This window comes from Dryobates pubescens, chromosome 14 (genome assembly GCF_014839835.1).
Source record: "Dryobates pubescens isolate bDryPub1 chromosome 14, bDryPub1.pri, whole genome shotgun sequence".
Taxonomy (NCBI): domain Eukaryota; kingdom Metazoa; phylum Chordata; class Aves; order Piciformes; family Picidae; genus Dryobates; species Dryobates pubescens.
In genome coordinates this window covers 2,460,713-2,481,291 of record NC_071625.1, presented here as the reverse complement: position 1 = coordinate 2,481,291, position 20,579 = coordinate 2,460,713, and the positions used below count along the sequence as shown (strand labels likewise).

Here is a 20,579-nt window from a genome sequence, read left to right as displayed (position 1 = left end):
TTATGATACAGGGACACGGGAGGCAGCACGGCCAGGGTCTGCCTGGGTGTGTGGCGCCGGACGTCACCGCTACCGTGCCCAGGGCCCGGCTCCCGCTGCAGGCTCCGTCGAGCGCCGACGGCCGGCGGCCCACCGAGCGGCAGCGCTGCCCCCCGGCCCCCGCCCGCCGCGGTGCCCGTGCCCGCCAGAACCGGGCTGCCAGGCCTGAGTCACCGCCGCCTCCCGCGGAGCCGCCTCCCGCCGCGCCCTCCCCGCCGCCCGGGCACCGCCCTGCACACGGCAGCCGCGGCGCTTGCCAGGCTGAATAAGATAGAACTTGAAAGGCGAAATAACAGGAGCTGCCACGCCCGGGGCTGCGGGGAATCTCGCTTAACCCTTGTCCGCCTGCGCTCGCAGTGGCCCCGGCTGCGGCAGAGGCTGCCAGCCGGGCGGCTGGCAGGCGGCGAGGCTGCGGAGCGAGTGCCACTGAATGGAGGGGGACAGGAGGCTCCGCTCCCCCTTGCATGGCAGCTCCCTGGGCACGGGGCGCACGGCCGCAGCCTCAGCCACTCTTTGCACGGCACCCCCAGGCACGGGGGGACCGCACAGGTGTCCCCCGCTGGCCTCAGCACACGGCCCTGGTGCAACGGTGCCGTTGCCCAGGAGCTGCAGTCTCAGCACACCTCTGGCCCCAGAACGGACCCCGATGAGCCCTGAACCCCTCCCGGCGGCTGCTGGACTGAGATGTGCCAGGCTGGGAGCGGTGGCCAGGAGCAGTGGCCAGGGTCGGCGCCCGGCCGCCTGCCCGGAGCCTGCGCCCAGGCCTGCTCCGCAGCCAGGCCCGATCTGGTCTGACAGGCTCCGGGCAGACGGGAAGGGAGAGGCCGCCTGCGGCTCAGGAATGTGCAGCCCTTATCTCTGGCTCCCCTGCAATCCTGGGGAGGGAATAACTCTCCAGAGTTTGCCTTTCTCTCGCTCTTACTCACCCAAAGCCCTGGGTGGAGCCTGATCCTGCTGGCTCGGAGGTGCCAGTGAATCAGGCTGCAGGCACGTCCAGGGGAGCGGAGAGCCGGAGAGCACGACCCACCACCTGCCCCGGCTCACCTGGGAAGGTAGGAGAGGGACAGGCCCCTTCTGGGGTCCTGAACGGCCGTGTGAGGTGGTGGGGAGCGCCGGGGGAGGTCCCGTCCTGCTCCTCTGCGTGGGGCTGGGCGCTCTGGCACATCTGGGACAGGGTCTTCCTCAAGCGCTCTGTGGGCAGGAGATGGCTAATTCAGCACAGAAAGGCTCTGGTGGCAGGAGCTCCCAGCTGCGCCATGCCTGGCCCTGTGGGAGAGTCCCAGGAGAGGCAGGGGGGTGAGAGAAGGTCCCAGCACAGGCAGCAGGCACTGGGGCTGGCGAGCGAAGCAACCTGCCACTGCATGAGTGACCTGATCCAAACTGCTTAGTGGATGCTTCACCAAACTTGTGTCCCACTTCCCTTGCGAAAGACACAAGGAGTGGGTATTTCCGAACTCTGGGGACAGATCTGGCAGCCTGACTCAGCCTTCCTCTTGGATAGGACACCACAGGGAGTCAAGAGACTGGATAGGAAACTCTGGCGTGGCCAAGAGACTGGGACAAAGAGGACTTCACTGGTGGTGGTGATGGAAAGACCAAGATCTGCAGTAGGCTAAGAGCCAAGAAGCAGCTCCTGGGGCCCACTGTGTCTTCACTTGCTTTGACCTGGCTGCACAGGCATGGGTGTGGAGCTGTCTGCCGACAGAGCCTGCACGCAGCGACACCGACAGTCGTGCTGCTACACGCAGGGCGCAGACGGATGCGTGTGGACACGTGTGTGCACAGGCACACGTGCACACACTCACCGTGGGCTTTCCACGGGGGTGAGCCCGGCCCACAGACCTCAGGTTTTGTGTGTGAGCAGAGAGGAAGGGCTAGGCCTTGTGTCCCAGTCTCGCTAAATTGACTAAGGTTAAGAGAGGTCCATTATGGCTTTTGCCTGGCCTGGGGACTGAGGTTCTCCTATCTCTGAAACAGTTAGAGGGGGAGGAGGCAGTTGTCAAGGGACAGAAATGCCTGTAGAAGGATCTGCTGAAAAGATCTGATTTGTTGAAGTTGCAATAAGCTCAGCTGTGATAGAGACCAAAGCATCGTGAGTAAGAAGCAGACAATGAGAGTGGCCCCGGAACAGAGCGGTGACTATTGCAGAGCGCTGGAGCAGGCATCCAGACCACAGCCTGCAGCCGCATCTGCTTCCAGCAGATGAAAAGGCGAGCAGACAAAAACACAGCACACCCTCGCCCTGTTACAGGGCCACAGGAGGGCTGCAGCTGGGCAGAGAGAGTTGTGTCACTGCCATTTACCCGAGGAGCTTTAGAGTTGCACTTGAGGGAATAAGGGAGAGTTGTATTTGCTGTCGCTTGGCAGTGGAAATTGTACTGTTCTGAGGAAAAGTGATGCTCTTTGTGTGATTGCAGGGAAAGCTGCCTGTCAAAGGTGAAAATGTCACACCCCACAGTCAGGTGTGATTGTGCCTGAGCAGTCCCAGGGCTGACAACACAGATGTCTGTGTTCTGTGCGTATTTTTTTCAGGCAATCACAGCTTTCTAAAGCAGCTGAAATTCACCTCCAAACCCTGTGGGATTTTACCTATTTGTATTATGGTTAAATGGAAAAACCTCTGGACTGCTTCTCAGGCTCCTTTTGGCTGCATTTTTGTAGCCCTGCTGAGGAAGGGGAGTCTCATGAGTGCATTTCTAAAGTTGGGATGTGGGGGGAAGTCAAGGCAAGGGCAGCATCCATCTCCAAATTATAGCTTGAACTGGTGGACCTTTTTTTGAAGTCCTGTGTCCGAGAGTCCCCTGTACCTGCTCCCCAGTCACTGAAAACCCACGGGAAGGGGCTGGCACAAAGACAGCGAGCTTGGCACGAGCACTGCTATCACAGATGTAGCGCCGAGGGCTGTGGTTAGGTGGTGGACTTGGCAGTGGGAGGTTTGCAGTGGATGTGATGATCTTGGCAGGTCTTTCCAACCTGAATGATTCAAGGATTCTGCCTCTTGAGGTTTTCTGACCTCTCTAAGAGGCCCTTTTTGCACAGAGGACTGCATTTGATTGTTCAGTAGCTGTAACACCTGGATTTTGCCCAGGTGCCTCTCTGCAGGCTGGACTGACAAACCTGCCCAGGACAGCTGCCTGACATGCTGCCTCTCAATTTTCTCACAAGGAAAATGAGGACATAAAACTTTTCTGCTCCTTTTCCCTTCCTGGCCTGTAGGAAGATGCCCTGGACTTTCTGAATGTCTAGTTCATTGCCTGGTTCTCCAGCAAGTAATATTTTGTAGGATGCCTTGCACTGACTGATAAACAGAAGCAAGTGGGGGGAATCCAGTAGGTGTTCTGAGATGCTGGCCAGGCTCCCAGTTGTACTCTGCCCCATGCCTGGAGCATCCAGTACATTCACTGCTCACCTTAGATACAGAAAGAGTTTGTGCTGCCAGTTTGTGGAATCAGTTGACAAATGTGTGCAATATGGAAGATAAAAGTTGTCATCTCTGGAAGTTCAGTGAATTTAATTGATTAAACTGAATCAATTTCTCATCTGATGACCCCAACTTCAGATGAACTGCAGTAGTCAGTGGTGACTGAGGTTGACACAAGCCCATCCAGAGTGAAGAGTGGGATCACACTCACTCAGATGCTTTAGCACAGGGTGATCAGTACAGGCTGCTCAGCTGACCAAAAGAAAAGCCCTAGGGCTTGTATGCAGGGCACTGTAATAGGAATGACAAATGCCCTATCTTCATCTTCTAAAGAGAAGTTTGAACAGTAACCCAGACTCTGAGCCTACAGCCTAAAGCTGAGAACACAGAGAGACTTCAGCAGGAATACAGACAGGAAAATGGAGAGAGGAACAGTAATGGCTGGGAGGACTTGGCAGATGCAGTTATGGCTGGAAAGGGTCTAACTCAGCTTGTTACCTGCACATTCCCCATGCTGTTCTGGGGAACACAGCTGAGCCCTGCATGGTGAGAAGAGCACTTAACATACCCAGCACTCTGCCATGGCTGAACCAGGAAATGCTGGCTACACTGGAAAACTGGAAGTGCACTCTCACCGAGACTGGCAAGTGAGAGGCCTTAACCCAAGAGAAGTCCTGCCCTTAGCACAGACAGCTGGCACCTGCAGGGGAGCTTCTGGAAAGGATGAGCAGATCTGGCACTGTTAATAGAGGTTATTTGGTCTGCTGCAGCAGGGTTAGAAGGCACCAGCTCTCCCTCCATCACACAGATGGAGGGTTTAGTGGCTGGCTGTGGAGTCTAGTAGGCTAAAGTAAAATCTTCTATGTTATCTTTCTCATCTTGCTGATATCCAGGGCAATGAAAAGACAAGGTCTCTAAGCCCAGCAAACTGTGCCTCTGCTTTCATGCAAGCCTGAGGTCTTGGACATCTTGCTAGGCCCTTCCAGCCTGGGTGACAGTGCTCTGCTCCCCTCAGGCTGTTCCCTCTGCTGGGGCACAGACCTGGGAAGGCCTCAGCTTTTGGGAGTGTCTTGAAGCAGAGAAGCAGGTCCTGCCAGGGAAGTGATCATCTGAGAGAGGCAGTCTGGGAACTTGCTGTGCAGGCAAAACACGTAACAACAAGCACTGGAGTCAGCGCTGGAAAGGAAGATAGAGCCAGCCTGAGGTGCTGAGACATCAGCAGGGGCTGACATCAGGCAGCAGCAGAGAGAGAAAGGAAATATTGAGCCAATTTCCTTTTGCTTAGACTGGGCAGTTGCTCTTGATTCACACCTGGCACAAAGGGCAGGTCCTCGTGTTTATGTTCTAATCTGTAGGGCTTTGTGGTGATCATCCACTCAGCGGGGCCGAAACGAAGATTTCAGCCAAACCAACCCAAACAGAACAGTTGAAGCCCACTGCACTGGAACACAACATGGACAGGCAGCAAATGATGCACAAACCAGCAGGGCTCTGCTTTTTCTAGTTTCAGAAGTAAAGTCAGAATATCTGCACCCAGCTTCATCTGTCAGTGACTTTTCCCTGCTCTGCCTAGGTGAAACATTTCCTTATGTCTGAGCCCTGTTTTGTGTAGCCTGTGCTGACACCAGTGCTGACTCTGCCCAGTATTAAGAAGCTCTGATAGCTTTTGGGGATCACAAGACCTGAATGCTTGTGAGAAGAATCAAAACTATAAAGCCACTCCCAGTCTCACCAGTGTGACTAGAAGCAGGCTATAGGCCAAAGGGACATATTCATTGGAGGCTTCCTTCTTAGAAGAAGATCCTGGTAATTGCTCATGGATAGATGCCTGCTCTCTTTCTCTCCTCCTGGTTTTCCCCTGCTGTTGTTTTGGGGGGGTTTTGGCTGAGGAGGGGAGTGGTTGCAGTAGTGCTCCTTGCACAGAAGTGCACTGGCACAGGAGCAACCCTGCCAGTGTCCTTGGGAAAGCCTAAGCAGACGGGTGGAGGAGGCCTTTGCTGCTGATCACCAGCCTCTCATCAGCCCATTATATCAGCCTTCATCTCCCACTTGTTAAGTCTTCAACAAGCTCCTTCCTGCTCTTCTTTATCCACTGCCCCTAAGCATGGGAGGAGTTACTCATAACCAGCTACAAAGCCTGCCTTCTTCTTCTCCTTCAGCTTCCTCCTGAAAAAACAGCCAACAACTGCCCCATATTAGTATGCTAAGAAGTAAGTTCTGAAGAGTTAGTGTGGTGAATACTTGTTTGTAGACTTCTCTGTCCATGTTCCATTTTCTTCCCATCTGCTATGCTTAGAGGAAGGATTTCAGGAGAAGGGATTGCAGCTTGCAGTTTGCCATGACTGGTGTTCTGATACTTCTCAGTTTATGAGCATGCTTTTATGAAGTGCTTGCTTAGGACAGCAGAGAACTGCATGAAATGCCAGATGATGGTAACAGCCTTCTAGAACACGTGGGCAGAAGGCACAGGGGATCAATACTATTTTCCTGACTCAATGAAATACCAGCTCTGAGTGACTGCAAAATCAGAGGAACAGGAGATGCAGATTACTGCAGGGCTTGTATGGAGAAGATGAGAGCCAGTGTGGGGACTTGTCAGATGATAAATGAAAGCCAGTGTGGAATACCTGTGAATAGAAATTCACAAGTGTTTCCTCTTGGACTGTGTGCTCTTCATGCTGGGCTCCATGGAGCTATGGTGGTGGTTCTCCCATGCTTCTCCTTAGGTTAAGGAACACCATCAAGTATTTGGCTTTCAAATGTCCCTGTAGGAGCTATCTGCAGTACAGTGCCTACAGACCACTTCTCTTCCAAACTGATTACATGTACAGTGCTGAACTTGCACATCTCTCAGCTGTTCCTTTGTACCTCTGAGCTCAATTTTCTCTTTTGTCTGGCATGACTGATGTGACCTAGGTTATGAGACCCTCTTGTGCAAGAACCAATTTCATAATTGCTGATCCTTCATCTGCTACAGTGGGATTCTGCCTCTGGTCAGAGTCTTACTGAGGCTGCATATTCAACCAAACCAGCAGGGCTGTTTGCCTGTAGCCACTTGGGTTGTCACTGGGGCAGTTCAGCAACAGTGAGACTGAAAGAAAAGGCCACAAAGCAGAGTAATCCTACCTTATGAATCAGCAGGATGCTTATTGCTCCTTAATGGTCAGAAAACAGGGTGCCTTCTTAGGACAGGAGCAGAATGTAAACCCTGAATATACAGCCATATTTCAGTTCCATCTTGCAGCTCCAGCCCCACTATCTCTAATAAGAATAAACTGAATCAAGTTCAGAGAAGAGAGGAGAGGCTCACCAGAGGCATGGAACAGTTTCCATACAAGAAATGGCTGAATGAGAGGATTCTCCACCCAGAAAGAAGATGGGTGACAGGAGAGCTGACAGATGTATAAAAGCAGAGTGGCATGATAAGAGCCAAGAGATGTCATTGTTGTTAACAGGATAGGTTTGTTTTTAACAGATTTGCATAAAGTTATGTCTTCCCTCTTTAATATTTTGATCAGTGAAGTAAAACCCCTTGTGATAAAGCTTTTAGGTGCTTGATTATAGTGAAAGTCAATGAAAACAGGAGATAGGGCAAGTACCTATCTTGGCAGAGCACCTTGGATGGCTTGATAAACTGGTGAACCACAATTAGCTATTAATGGAACTAACTAAGGATCCATTTCATACTTACCAAAAAGGAGACTGTACCCCAACAGCCACTGCAGTAATGAGTGGGTATCAGAGGAGCCAGTGAGCTGCAGTGCAAGGCCATGGCAATAGCCAGGGCTGCACAAGCAGGGGCAAGGAGGCAACTCTGTCTCATAAAACACTGAAGGGAACCATCAGAAGGTCAGGTTCCATTCTGCTGGCTGCAGTCTGAACTGGGCCTGGAACAGAAAACAAAAGAACTCTTCTTAGTGAGTACAATGTGATGGCTCACAAAATGTTGGACAGTAGTGGTAGGACTTATCAGCCATAACTGGAGTGTCTGCTTTAGTGTGGGACCTCACTTCACTGCATTCACTACATTGGGTGGCATGGAGACCAGGCATTCATGGAGGTGTTTTGCAATGGAGGTGTGTGAAGTTGAGCAAGACTGATCTGTCCTACTGCAGAAGTTGTGCTTGAAAGCACAACTGAGTAAAACCACAAACCAACCCTGCTCTAATTTCTTTCCTCCCAGTTGAAGACTGAAACCTCTCCTAGGCAGGAGTGTTCAAAGCTTCATACTGGATCTTGGTAGAATGGATTATATGACAGGCTCAAGGTGATCTTGGATGTTACAAAAGTGAAGGCTGAGGCCTGAAGCTTTGGAAGGATGATTTGTTCATGTCTCTGGGAAAAGGATTAACAGAAGACTTGGCAAAGTTTAAGCATCTGTATGGGAAGGTGAATCTCATCCCATACTCCTTTGATTTGATTCACTTACTCTCTATCACCTATGAAGGGGAACTGCAGGCAATTAGATTGCATGAGGCATGTTATACATCTGCAATTATTTAATGACTCTGACCTTGAGGAGCAATCCTAGCTCCTAATCTTAGGTGTTGAGTGTTATTTTTAGGGCCATTTATGGGCTCTTTGGAAGAGCATGTAGTGACAGGACAAGGGGTGATAGCTTTAAACTGAAAAAGGGCAGATGTAGAGTAGATGTAAGGAGGAAATTCATTACAGTGAGGGTGGTGAGACTCTGGAAGAGGTTGTCCAGAGAGGTTATGGATGCCTCCAGAGAGGCAGCTGGAGGCCAGGATGCCTTAGGGCATCCCAAGTGACATTAAGCACCTGTGTGCAGACACCTGAATTGCTCCCCTGATTATAGTTTACATTTTATATGCAGTTTACCCAAGGCTTAAGGGCTAGGTACAGGCAGAAGTTAGATATTTTTCCCCTTGCTACCTAATTGGTGCTGGAATTTTTCTTTTGTCTTCCTCTCAGACCACTGGAACTGGCCAGCAGGGTAAGTAGCAGCATGTGCCAGGATGCATGGTGGTCTTAAAGAGCTTCCCACATCAGTGTGTGCTGCTCATCAGATGGGGTTTACAGCTGTGGTGGGTTGAAAATTCCCTTCCCCCCCCAGCATTAAACCACAACAACCATGGCTGCACTTCTCCCCTGGTGGTATTGTCAGGATGCAGTCTTTTCCTTGTGCAGCACAGAGGCAGCTCTCTGCCTCCTGTGCTTTCCCTGATAGAGTTACAGCTGCTGGAGGTGTGAGGGATGCTGGAGGTGTGCCTGACCTTTCTGTTCCCTTCAGGTGGTACACTGCATGGTTTGTGACTCTGGGGCTTTTGTCTTAAGGTCTCTAGGGTCTCACTTTTCCAGTTCCTGTCATGCACATGGAAGGAGGGATGTTGAGTGGTTCTTTTTGGACAGGTGATATGTCCCAGCACTTCACAGCTGCAGATGCTGGATGTGTGTGATCCCTCCTCCTGTAACCATAAACAATTCAGCTCCTGAACTATACCTGGACTACAGAATATCTCATTGCCCCTTACAGAAACAGTCAAGAGCAGCGTGGAGGTGCCACACATCATTCCCTACAGCATCTTCATTTTTCACTAGATTCTCTGTATCTTGTCTCATAAACATTTATAAATGGTGACTAGCAATTAAAATAACATTAAAATCCTAATTAAATAACATAAGCATGCCTATAAAAAAAGGGAGATCCTCTATTAACCAGGAGTTACAAGTTTCCATGTGCCTTTGCTGTAGTTGGGTTTGTAACTTGGTTTACTTTTGACAGCTGTGGTAGTTCTGATTTCCAGGAATACAACATCTGTCTTTTCCTGGGCTGAAGGAAGCTGCAGAAAATAGGCCTGCAGGTGAAGGTCAAGCAAAGAAGCAACCCTTTCCTGCAGGTCCTCTTACAGTTTAGACACCACCATAACCTAGGAAAGCACAGCCAGGCAAGAATACCAACCAAATAATGTGTGCCCTCATCTTCTGTCACCCTGGATAGAGGAAACCTGACCAGATGGTCAGTGCACTCCTGGTGCAGGGACCAAGGCATAGAGCAAAGAATTGCTAAGAGAGCCTTTGACAATCAGTTCTAAGCAGGGGCCCACATGGGCTAAGCATTTTGCAGAGCTCTCACCCAAATTTAACTGCTTCTGCCAAATATTTCCTTCCTTTTGCTCTTCCAGGCCTCCTGGGTGTGAGAGAACGAGAAAGTGCTTACACTCAGCTGCCCTTCCTGGCATGGCACGTCCTCAATGCCCTACACAGTAAACAGAATACTCATTTCCAGAGTCAAATGCTAGTAGTGAGTCACATATCTCATCTCTGAGGATCTTTGGTCTTCCACAGCATCCAGCACCCTGCTGTCAAAACTGGCACATGCTGAGTGGACCCAAACTAGTTAACTAGATGGAAAAAACACAGTTCTATCTTAGAAACCTCACTGTGGCAAACAAGTACTGGCCATAAACTGTATGTTTTCGTTTTCAGCCCATTTCACTTGTCAAATAGTGAAATACTTGACCTAGAGCTAGAGACACAGCCTGGTACTTGGCAGCTTCACATCACGTTAGAAGCAGCACCTCAGAGCTCTGCCAGCTGCAGATAGCTGTTCTCAGGAGCTGAAACTTGGCAGAAACCCCTAAAACCAAACCACATCCCCCCATTAGCTGAGTGCAGAACCTGCATGAACTCTGCAGGATGGACAGCAGCAGGAGCCTGCTTGGAAAGAGTGCATCAGCATTGCACACTTGCAGGGAGCATGGAAAGCAAAAGCTCTGCTGGTGACTGCTTCCTCATGAATTTGTACTCCAGGTGATTCCCAAGAAGTGTGACGTGCTTCCACTCTCTGCAGCCTCCTCAGTGAGTTAGTTCTCTCTTGAGAGTTGCAGAATATGGAAGGTACTTTTCAAATGAAAGTCCTGCTCAGTTATCACATAGGCTGTTTCATGCCAGACCTGATCTGCTCCCATCAGGAATGCCATGAAGAGATGCACTCCAGGGCACAAACAGCCAATGTGCTGTGTGGAGGTGAAACTGCTGCTCCTGCAGTCATGCAGCCATGCAGCCATGCAGCCATGCCAAGTGTCCTGCTGTGTTTACCTCAGAGCACACACAGACATGCTGTGCAGCACTAGAGCTACTCTGGTACTGCCTGGGGGCACTGAACTTCTGTGAACAGAGAGTTGAGTTGAAAGGGACCTTAACGATTACCTAGTTCCAGCCCCCTGCCATGGGCAGGGACACCTTCCACTAGAGCAGGCTGCTCAGAGCCCCATCCAGCCTGGCCTTGAACACCTCCAGGGATGGCCACAGCCTGTTCCAGTGCCTCATCACCCTCACAGTGAAGAGTTTATTCCTCATATGGGATCTCAATCTCCCCTCTTGCAGTTTAAAGCTGTTACCTCTTGTTCTATCACCACACTCCCTGCTACAGAGTCCCTCCCCACCTGTCCTGCAGGCACTTGTCAGCGCTGGCAGGCTGCTCCCAGGCCTCCCCTGCACGCAGAGCACGTTGCCCACCCAGAGCCTTCCAGCTGCTGCCTCAGACAAGCTGCAACAGAACCCAGTCAGGAACATGGCACCTCCAGAGGCTTCCTCACCTTCATTTCCCAAACCAAAACAAAGATCTGCTCAGGAGGGATTGAAGTACCTGGCACCTAGACTTCAAAAGTCAGCAAACTCTAGAATTTCCTCACACCTGGGCTCAGGGTAACCTGGGGTCTTCCTGGGGGGGAAACAGATTCTTTCTTTTATACAGTCTTCCTGCCCTTCCTTTGGAGCAGGTTAATGGTCAGACATGCTTGGAGCTGCTCTTATTGAACCTACTTGCTAGGGACTGGTCCTCATGTCCACGCAGGAGCGGCTGTCGGTGGCAGATGATTTCTGGGGTTTATTTCACCATGCTCAGATTTGTGTTCTCTTTGGGAAATCATTAACAGCAGCGGCAGGAAGTGAGGAGGCTTGACGATGAGAACCTTGCCTGGGTGAAGGCAGGAGTGGCAGACTCAGCAGGCTGTAGGCTCTTTCCAAGCAGGATCTGCTGGTGCTTTCTCAGCACTAACTTCTAAGAAGCAGCTGGCTGAGCAAAGATGAGGCATCTCCCTCCTTCTTTCTCTTCTTGCGAGCCAAAGATGGTGACGGCGCAGATTTTCCAGCTCTGTCAGGTAGCCAGAGGCCTGCTCAGGCTCCAGAGCTGGGTGCGCTCCAGTTCAGGTGTTCGCTGCGGCCCTCGCCAGCTGCTTCCACAGGTGAAGCGTCAGGGACTTGGCAGCCCCGCCCGGCCTGGCCGCTCCCTGGGCCTCCCGGCCCGGCCCCTCCCGGGGCTCCCGAGCCGGCCGCTCCCGGGGCCTCCCGGCCTGCCCGACCACGGAGCCTGCCGGGGCTCCCCGCCTGGCCGCTCCCGGCCCTGCGGACAACACGGATCTGTTCGCCGAGGCCTCGGAGGCTGGCGAGACCCCAGTACGGCCGTGGGCGGGAGGTAGGCTGGGCCGAGCAGCCCGAGGCGGGGTGCGGACGCGGCCCGGGGCAGCCGGCAGCGGCGCATCGTCCCGCCGGGGCCGCGCTCGGTGCACACACACGGCAGGGCGGGGGGGGCGCGGGCAGCCGCCCCGCAGAGGCTGCTCCTGCCAGCAGCGCACCAGGGCGGGCGGCGCGGCGGGGCACGGGCGGCGCGGCGGGGCACGGGCGCCTGCCGCCCGCTCCCCCCGCACGCCCCCAGCTCTTCCGGCTCCGTCTGCGCCGCGCCAGCTCCGCGCTGCGGGCTAGCAGGGCTCCCTCCCGCTCCCTGTTTGTTCTCTCCCGGGGGCTGGGGGCTTAGAGGCAACCATGAGGAGCATTCTGCTTTTCCATAAAGTCAGTTTCTTCGCTGGTACTATTTTCCCTGCGTCTTCATTAATAGGTTGACTACCACTAATCCTTAGGGAACAAAAGTGACTCCTTGTGCTGCAAAAACTGCCCGGATTAGCCTTCCCCCTTGTGTTTCCTGACCTACCTTTCCAGCCACAAATTGCGGGATGGTGGGAAAGTGTTCTGTCAAAGTACTACCTGCCTGCCCCATTTACACACGCTTTCTCTAACCATCCTACAACGTCCGTGGGAAGGAGTTCCGCAGAGTAAGTACAATGGAGCAGAAGAGCTTCCCACTACTTGCTCGTTTAGTTTCATGCCGGTTTAGTTCGTGTGCCAGAGGAGGAAATGGGCAGCTGTGCCTGGTCATTTTGCAGATACCTCCTCTAGACTGAAGAGTCATAGTGCAGATTTATGATAGCCCTTTTCATGACACGAGGATTGAGGCTTCCATATTCACAACACACTCAGGTTGTGAGTTCCCTCTGAAGCAGTGCATTGGTGTTATTTTGTCTGTTCCTTACCTGACAGCATTAGCTGGCACTTAAGGGTCTGTCTTCTTGGGTTATAACAGCATTGAAATGATTACATTGATCAATAAAATACTGAATTAAAATAGTTCCACCACTTCATCAACATCATCTTCCCTCTCTCATTTCAGTGGTCCAGTGAGTATCACAGGGCTCTTCTGCTGCTTTGTTGCTGGTTTTGTGGTTGGCTGTGACCATCACTGTTGGGAGCAAGTTTGCTGTCTGCATGGCTGCTCATCCTCCCCAGGGGTTACACCTGGATATGCTGGTCTCCTATCCAAGAGCAAAGGAGCTCTGGGAGTGTTTTGCTAAAAGGCACTGCTAAAATAGTTAAGAGCAGGTGTCTCAAGTACACCGAAATGGAAGTACAGAGTGGACTGCTGTAGAGAGGGAAGACAGACTGAGAATTAGAGTGGGAAGATGAATCTACAGGCAGTTCAGACTCTAAGTTTAGATGTGTAGACCATCAAGAGGACTGTTTGTTAGAAGACTTTGCACAGGGACCTGCTAGACTTAGCTGCTCTCTTTACATTAAGTGCATATTTTTTCCCTGTTGTAACTTTGTGTGAGTATCCAAGGACAGCCAAGCTCTGTTTTGTCAGGAAGCCTCTGTGGGCACCTCAGTGCTGGAGCCCCAGGGAAAGACTGCCCAAGCATCAACATTAATTGAAGGTCAAAGCTGAAGTGGTCAGCACCTCTGCCTGAGGGCAGGGAAGTTCATCCCATCTGTTTGGGATGCTGAACTTTGTCCAGCATTACTCAGTGCGCTTTTAAGCTCTCCTCTTTGGAGTCCGCCGCCTGAGCCCCCAGCCCTCTCCGTGTATGAGGTGTCTGTGATGTGTCACTGGAGTGAAGCTGCTCTCATGGGTGGTTGTTCTCTTTGCAGCTCTCCCTCCCCTCATGGCTCGGCGCTCGCAAAGCTCCTCGCAGGGGGACAATCCCCTCGACCCCAACTACCTGCCCCCCCACTACAAGGAGTATTACCGCCTGGCTCTGGATGTGCTCACCGAGGAGGGCAAGGAGAGCTACCAGCGCTTCCTGGCAGACGAAGCAGCCCCTGATTTTCTTTGCAACTCAGAGGTGGATCACATCATCCAGAACCTCCAGAAGCCCCAGTATGCCCATCAGGAGGGAAGCACGGACGCCGCAGGTGACAACGACATGGATGGATCCTCTGGGACTTACTGGCCCATGAACTCAGACCTCGCCGTCCCAGAGCTTGACCTGGGCTGGCCAATGGTCTTTGGGTTCAGGGGAACAGAGGTGACAACTCTGGTGCAGCCACCGCCCCCAGACAACCCCAGCATTAAGGAGGAGGCTCGCAGAATGATCCGAGCAGCTCAACAGGTGAGAGTGAAAAACCCAACTGAAGCACAGATGGAATTGTATCTGTGTGAAAGATGAATCAGGTCCTCAGCTGATTCCCTCACCGTTGCTCCCAGGACCTGACAGAGGGGAAGGATGATTCTTAAAACTAGTATCCAAGTTAGCCTCTGCTCTCTGGTCTAATGGAAGTTGTGTTCTAGGCCATGCTGAAGTACTAAGAGTTCACAGAATAGTTGAGGTTGGAAAGGACCTCTGGAGAGAGTCTATTGCAGCCCCCCTGCTCAAAGCAGAGTTGATTAGAGAGGGTTACCTAGAGCATGTCCTTGAGTATCTTCAGGAATGGAGACTCCACAACCTTTCTGGGCAACCCATTCCAGTGTTCAATCACCCTTACAGTAAAGGAGGTTTTGCTTAAGTTTAACTAGAATTTGCTGTATTTCAATTTATCTTTTGTCCTTTCACTGGGTGCTACTGAGAAGTTTGACTCCATCTTCCTTACAGCCTTCCATCAGGTATTTCTACTCACTGACAAAATGAAGAGCTGGGGAGAACAGGGAGACAGAGCTTTGCAGCTACTGCCTATATGATCAGCATATAGATTGAACTATGTAGTGGTCAACTGAACATGAGTCAGGAGTTTATCTGGAAATGGCCTGGGTGTGTTGGAGGGGGTGAGCAGGCAGTGGCCAGGCAGCTCCATACAACCTTCCAGTGTAGGTTACGTGACCAAAAAAATCCCTGCTGGCATCAGCTTCATGAGTAAGGGAATGCTCAGCAGCAGTGAGGGCTCTGCCTCACCTCTCACCCTCACATACAGCTTATGCTCCTTAGGCAGCCATTCTCCTTCTACTCCTGAGGCCCTTGGTGTTTAAAGGAACCTTTAGATGGGAAAGTTCCTGTTTAAAAAGGCTGAAATGGAGCCAGGGCAGCTTTGGAACACGAGGTGCTGGGGAATGCGATGGGTCAGGGCAGGAGCAGGCCGAGTTGGTGATGGCTCTCTGGTGTTCTTTTCCTAGGTGGTAGCCATAGTGATGGACATTTTCACTGATGTAGATCTGCTGTTCGAGGTGCTGGATGCTGCTGCTCGCAGGGTGCCTGTCTACATCCTGCTGGATGAAATGAACTCGCAGCTTTTCCTGGATACAGCTGCTAAGTGCAGAGTCAATCTGAACTACGTGGAGGTGAGCAAACCAAGGACCTGCCCTGCCCCTAGTCTGCATCCTGAGGGGCACTCAGAGGGCTGTTCTGACAGTAAAACCTGAGAAGGGGCAAAATAGGCCAGAGCCAAGTGAGAGATGAGTGGAGAGCTGGCACAACAGTAAAGGGCTGAGCACACAGTCAGAAACAGATTTATCTATCCACTGTGTGCACAGACAGAATTGCTAGAGCTGAAGTACAGGAGTGGTGACAGAGTAGAAGTTAAAAGATCAAGGGGAAGAAGGAGGGGCAGGGAGAGGGGAGTAACAGCTTCCAACTGAGTCAGTGCCTTGTCTGGTTTGCAGTTCCTAAGGGTGAGGACAGTTTCTGGCCCAACCTACTACTGCCGCACAGGGATGTCCTTCAAAGGCCATGTGAAGGAGAAATTCCTCTTGGTGGACTGCATGGTGGTGCTGAGTGGCAACTACAGGTGAGAACACGTCCCAGTGTTGGTGAGGAGGCTGGTAAATGGTGAAGCAGTGCTTCCAAAGGAACATCACTGGCAAAAGTCTTTCTCCCTGAGGGACACTGAGCAGCGATTTTCTGCAAGGAAAGAAATCAGTTGCCTTTGCAGGATTCAATGAGGCTCTTGTCAGCACATTTCCCAGCCTGTTGAGGTGCCCCTGCCTGGCACACCAGCTGTCCCATCCCCACATTTTGGTGTCATCTGCAAGCTTGCTGAGGGTGCACAGTGTCCTGTTGTCCAGGCCATCAACGACACAGACAGCTATAGACTATTTTCCCAAGTCCTGCCCCCTGAGGAGCACCATTTATAGCTGTTTGCAGCCACACTTCAAGTCCCTGGCCACCACCTGACAGGCCTTGGTCCAGCCACTGTCCCACTTACTGCAGGGCACTCTCCTGCAGTCCACAGTTCTTCAATTTGGCCACAAAGACACTTCTGCAAAGGGCACATGGAAACCCCTGCTGAAGTTCAGAAAAACTTCATCTTCTGCTGTCCCCATGTCCATGCAGCCAGCTTCCTTCTGTCCAGGGCAGGCAGATTGGGTCAGGCATGGTTTGCCCTTGGTACATCCCTGCTGTCTGATCCCAGCTGTCTTCCTGTTACTCCTGTGCCTGCCAGTGGCTTCCCAGGGCTCTGTGGTTTTCCCTCCCATGAGGCAAGGCTGGGCTTGCTGCAGTTCCCAAGCTGATCCTTCTGCTCTGTTTAGAGATGGGTGCAAGATTTTAGTTATAAAACCAACTGCAGGAACATCTACTTGGTAGAAGGATTTTCATCAGCTTGCTTTGCTGCTGTTGTGACCACTGGTTGGCTTGTAGAACAGGAGCTGTTTATTGCCTTGTGAAACCCTCTACAAAGATGTGAGGCCAAAGCAAGTGGTGACTGAGAGGCTGGGAACAAAAGGGTGCAATGGCTGCCTAAGCTGTAAGCTTTCTTATCATAGAATTACAGAGTGGTCTGGATTGGAATGGACCTCCAAAGATCATCCACTCCAACCCTCTCTGCAGTCAGCAGAGGCATCCTCAACTAGATCAGGTTGCCCAGAGCCCTGCTGAGCCTCACCTTGAATATCCCCAGGGAGAGGGCATAGTCAGCAGTCAAATCACAGAATGTTAGAGGTTGGAAGGGATCTCCAGACATCATCAAGTCCAACCTCCCTGCCAGCGCTGCATCACCTAGGGCAGGCTGCACAGGAGCACATCCACACAGGTCCTGAAAGTCTCCAGAGGAGACACCATGACCTCTCTGGGCAGCCTGCTCCAGGGGTCTGTCCCCCTCCCCATAAAGAAGTGCCTGGTGTGTTGAGGTGGAGCCTCTCTGTTCCAGCTTGTACCTGCTGTTCCTTGTCCTGTCACTGAGCACCCCACACCACACCACAAAAGGGTTTCTGAAGTCCCATTACTTGGGACTAAATGGTTTAAAGCAAGGTGGTGCAGTGGAGGTGCTTGATGCCAACACACTGTGACTCCCTGTGTTTCTCCCTGCAGCTTCATGTGGTCTTTTGAGAAGATCCACCGCAGCATTGCACACATCTTCCAGGGGGAGCTGGTGGCCAGCTTCGACGAAGAGTTCCGAATCCTCTTCGCGCAGTCAGAGCCTCTCGTTCCTCCAGCCAACGTCTTGGCCAAGTTGGAGAACAACTTTGCCATGGCCCCTTTTGGCAATAACATGCCTTTCTTTCCAAAGAAAGCCCCCCTGATGTCATTCCAGAGGGATGAGAGTCTCTTCCCCTCCTTCATGGACCGCGTGGACCCGGACAGGTACTTCCTGTCCAACTTCCGCCGGGACGACATGCTGCGGCACACCGTGGAGGGCTCGGCCTTGCGGATGTACAAAAAGGTGGAGATGGAGAACTCCCAGATGGACCCCGTCAGGGGCTTCCTCCGTTCCAAGCAGCTGGAGTTGGATGCTTTCAAGAGACACAGTTTTGCAGAAGGGACCTTTGAGAACTTTGCTTCTTCCAAGCAGTACGCCAGGCAGATGTTCATGAACAACATGGACGAGTTTAAGATCCAGGCTAGCCACTTTCAGAAGGATCAGTTCTACCAGTACCAGTTCGAACATCCCCATCTCCCGGGCAGGTCTCAGGGGCTCTTCGAGAGACTCCGTGGTGGCAGGCCAGGCTTCAATGAACTGGAAGACTATGGAGAGGGGTCCAGATACCCCGAACTGGAGTCTGGTTTCCCACAAGAGGGTTTCCCCTTGAGGCTGGATTATGTGCCTTCAAATTCTTCTCGGGAAGTGAGGCACGGCTCTGATCAGTTGAATCCTGCAGGCAATGGCCCCATGGGGATGATGTTAAGAAGGCAGAACATAGGACAGAAATTTATTTGCCAGACTTCTCCAACGCAGAAGCAAAGCCTGGAACAGCGCCTGTTCCTACAGGACAAAGAGGAGGACCAAGATGAAGACAAGAACACCCAGGAGAACAGAACGGGCTTGCGAAACTGGAGGATCTCTTCATACCTTAGTGCCTACCAGTCCGAACCTGAAGAAGGTCTTCCAATGCCCATGGAATCAGAGGCATACAATGATAGTCTTGGGGACACCCACACAAAGCACACCACTGACCTCCTCCCAGCATTCAAATCTCCCTTGTCTTTTAACAGCAAGCCACTGGGAATTGAAGGTGCCAAAGAATTTGCAGATCCCGATCGAGTAGGTGAAGAAACTCCTATGATGAAACAAGATGCCTTTAGGTCCAGGATAAATCCTTTGATCCAGAGGAGCTCGAGACTCAGGTCCTCTCTGATCTTCAGTGCTGCCAAGTTAGATCAGCCTAACACCACAATAGAAAAGGTTCAGATGATCCAAAAAGAACAGATGTCTAGTGAGGTGACAAAAGACAATGAAACCATAAAGACAGCTGCCTCATCCAAAGTGGCAGAACTCCTAGAGAAGTACAAAGCTGTGGGCAAAGACACAGAGCGAGCCACAGTCACTCACACCAAAGCTGTTGCCAGCTATCTACAGGAGGAATCACAGAATGCAGAGAAGAAGTGCACCAAGTCTGTGCAGTATAAGATTCTGGAGAGCAGGGTGCTGGACTCCAAAGACTCCTGCAGTACTTACAAAATGCACGGAGAGGCCGAGAGAGCGTTTGGAATGGCCTCGTCGCCTCCCCAGCTGGCTGACGCCTTCGGCAGAGATCCCCTAGCACACCTCAGCACCAAGGTGGACAAGTTATCCTCTCGGTTCTACCCCATAGACAATAAACCTGCTCTGCCAGAGAAGGAGAGCCTGATATTTGTAGGAGACACTCAGAAACTGACCCTTCCAGACAAAAAGGAAAGAGTGACATTCAAGGACGACGCCCAGAAATTAGGCAACGTCGAACCAAAGAAACCACAGCTCAGGCCGAGTCCCACGTCGGTTCTCGAGAGCTTATCAAGAAGCCAAGGCTCTGACAGCTCCCTCAATAAATCTGAGGAGGACTGCTCAAAGCAAGAGCAGAACCCGATGGAATTCCTACGGAAAGGGTCGCTCCGGCTGAAGCAGCTTCTGAACCCAAAGGCTGAGAAGAAGCCGGACGAGGAAGCCGCCTCTGAGAGCGGGAAATCCGACAAGCAGGGCGTGGCTCTCAAGCGATCTTCCATAGGGGACAGTCAGGAGATGATGGAGGAAGAAAAGCCTCCTAAGTTCGCAGCAGCACTCCCTGCCAAGAGCGGCCAGCCGGCACAGGGCAGATTCCCTTCATCCACAGCCAACATCCTCTACAGCAGCAACCTCCGCGACGACACCAAGGTGATCTTGGAACAGATCTCTGCAAACAGTCAGAAGAACAGAGCTGAACTGGCCAAGCAACTCCCGTCCACCAGCAACCCTGATCTTTCCAGGTCGACAACGAGCTTGGAAAGGAAAGGGGAGAAGGAGAAGAGCTGTAACATCCACAGGTCGGAGAGTTTTGGGAGCCAGAAGCGGAACCTTCAGCGGCAGCCCTCGGAGGACAGAGACACCCTGCTGAAAAAGATGGAGAACATGAGGAAGGAGAAGAGAGTCTACAGCAGGTTTGAGGTCTTCTGCAAGAAGGATGAACACACGGCTCAGAGCGAGGAAGAGTACGACACGGATGCCAAAGACAAGAAGATGGGGAAATTCATGCCCAAAATCCTGGGGACCTTCAAGACCAAAAAATGATCCTAGAAGTACTCTTGAATTCCACAGAATCACTGACTGTCCGTGGGCAGCGAGGCAGGCCCTGGTCTGTGGTGGCTCTGGGCACCACAGGCAGTGCTCCTTGTGCTTAGTGAGGGGAACGTGCTCAGCATTAGGCTCCTGTGGATACCATGCTATAAAGTCACCTGGTGTCAGGCAACCTTACACACAACATTTTATTTCCAAATAAAATTATTAAAAGTGCCAGGATGCTTAAAACCAAAGAAATAAAGTTAAGAGTTCCTTTATGTCATGCTCAGGGAATATTTTCAGCAGACAAAACCATTCCACTTGCAGAGGGGAAAAAATAAGTGAAAGAATAGAATGCTTGAGGTCAGTCCAGGGAAGAAAAATACAGAGACACCCAGAGAGCATTAACTGGAAGAGTTCTTTCTCAGGTACAGTTACCATTTCTTCCTCTCTAATAATGACTTAAATATGGGAGGCATCTTTTGGAAGGTTTACAGGAGGGGGAAGGAACTTGTAAAGAACTTTTTGCTCTTACCTATGGTTATGGTCTTGTCTAGCAGCACCTGCTCAGCTTTCAGAGTTAGCACTTTCTAAGCCTAGCAGTTCTGTTCTCTTGTTGGTTTGTTTGTAGTAGCTTGGTACCAAGCTTCAGAGCTGTCCAGATGAGCCT

The 20,579-nt window shown here is 51.7% G+C and overlaps 1 protein-coding gene across 3 annotated transcripts; it reads left to right on the top strand.

Moving 5' to 3' along the window:
* The first annotated feature begins 1,003 nt into the window (after nucleotides 1–1,003).
* FAM83H (family with sequence similarity 83 member H) lies at nucleotides 1,004–20,207 on the top strand. 3 transcript variants are annotated; one of them, XM_054167242.1, is made up of 5 exons: nucleotides 1,004–1,091; nucleotides 13,685–14,145; nucleotides 15,141–15,305; nucleotides 15,627–15,751; nucleotides 17,272–20,207. In XM_054167242.1, exons 2-5 carry the CDS (start codon nucleotides 13,699–13,701, stop codon nucleotides 19,919–19,921), a joined length of 3,387 nt encoding a protein of 1,128 aa, XP_054023217.1. In that variant the 5' UTR covers nucleotides 1,004–1,091; nucleotides 13,685–13,698; the 3' UTR covers nucleotides 19,922–20,207. The 3 variants fall into 3 exon arrangements, with proteins under 3 accessions (XP_054023217.1, XP_054023219.1, XP_054023216.1); XM_054167244.1 differs by lacking the exon at nucleotides 1,004–1,091 and adding an exon at nucleotides 11,316–11,670; XM_054167241.1 differs by lacking the exon at nucleotides 1,004–1,091 and adding an exon at nucleotides 11,316–11,900.
* The last annotated feature ends 372 nt before the right edge of the window (nucleotides 20,208–20,579 follow it).

Excerpts from the sequence above, each read along its gene's own strand:
- FAM83H (XM_054167242.1), top strand. The coding sequence starts at position 13,699 with ATGGCTCGGCGCTCGCAAAGCTCCTCGCAGGGGGACAATCCCCTCGAC. Across the intron at positions 15,306-15,626 it reads TCAATCTGAACTACGTGGAG|TTCCTAAGGGTGAGGACAGT; the intron begins GTGAGCAAACCA and ends TCTGGTTTGCAG. Across the intron at positions 15,752-17,271 it reads GTGCTGAGTGGCAACTACAG|CTTCATGTGGTCTTTTGAGA; the intron begins GTGAGAACACGT and ends TTCTCCCTGCAG.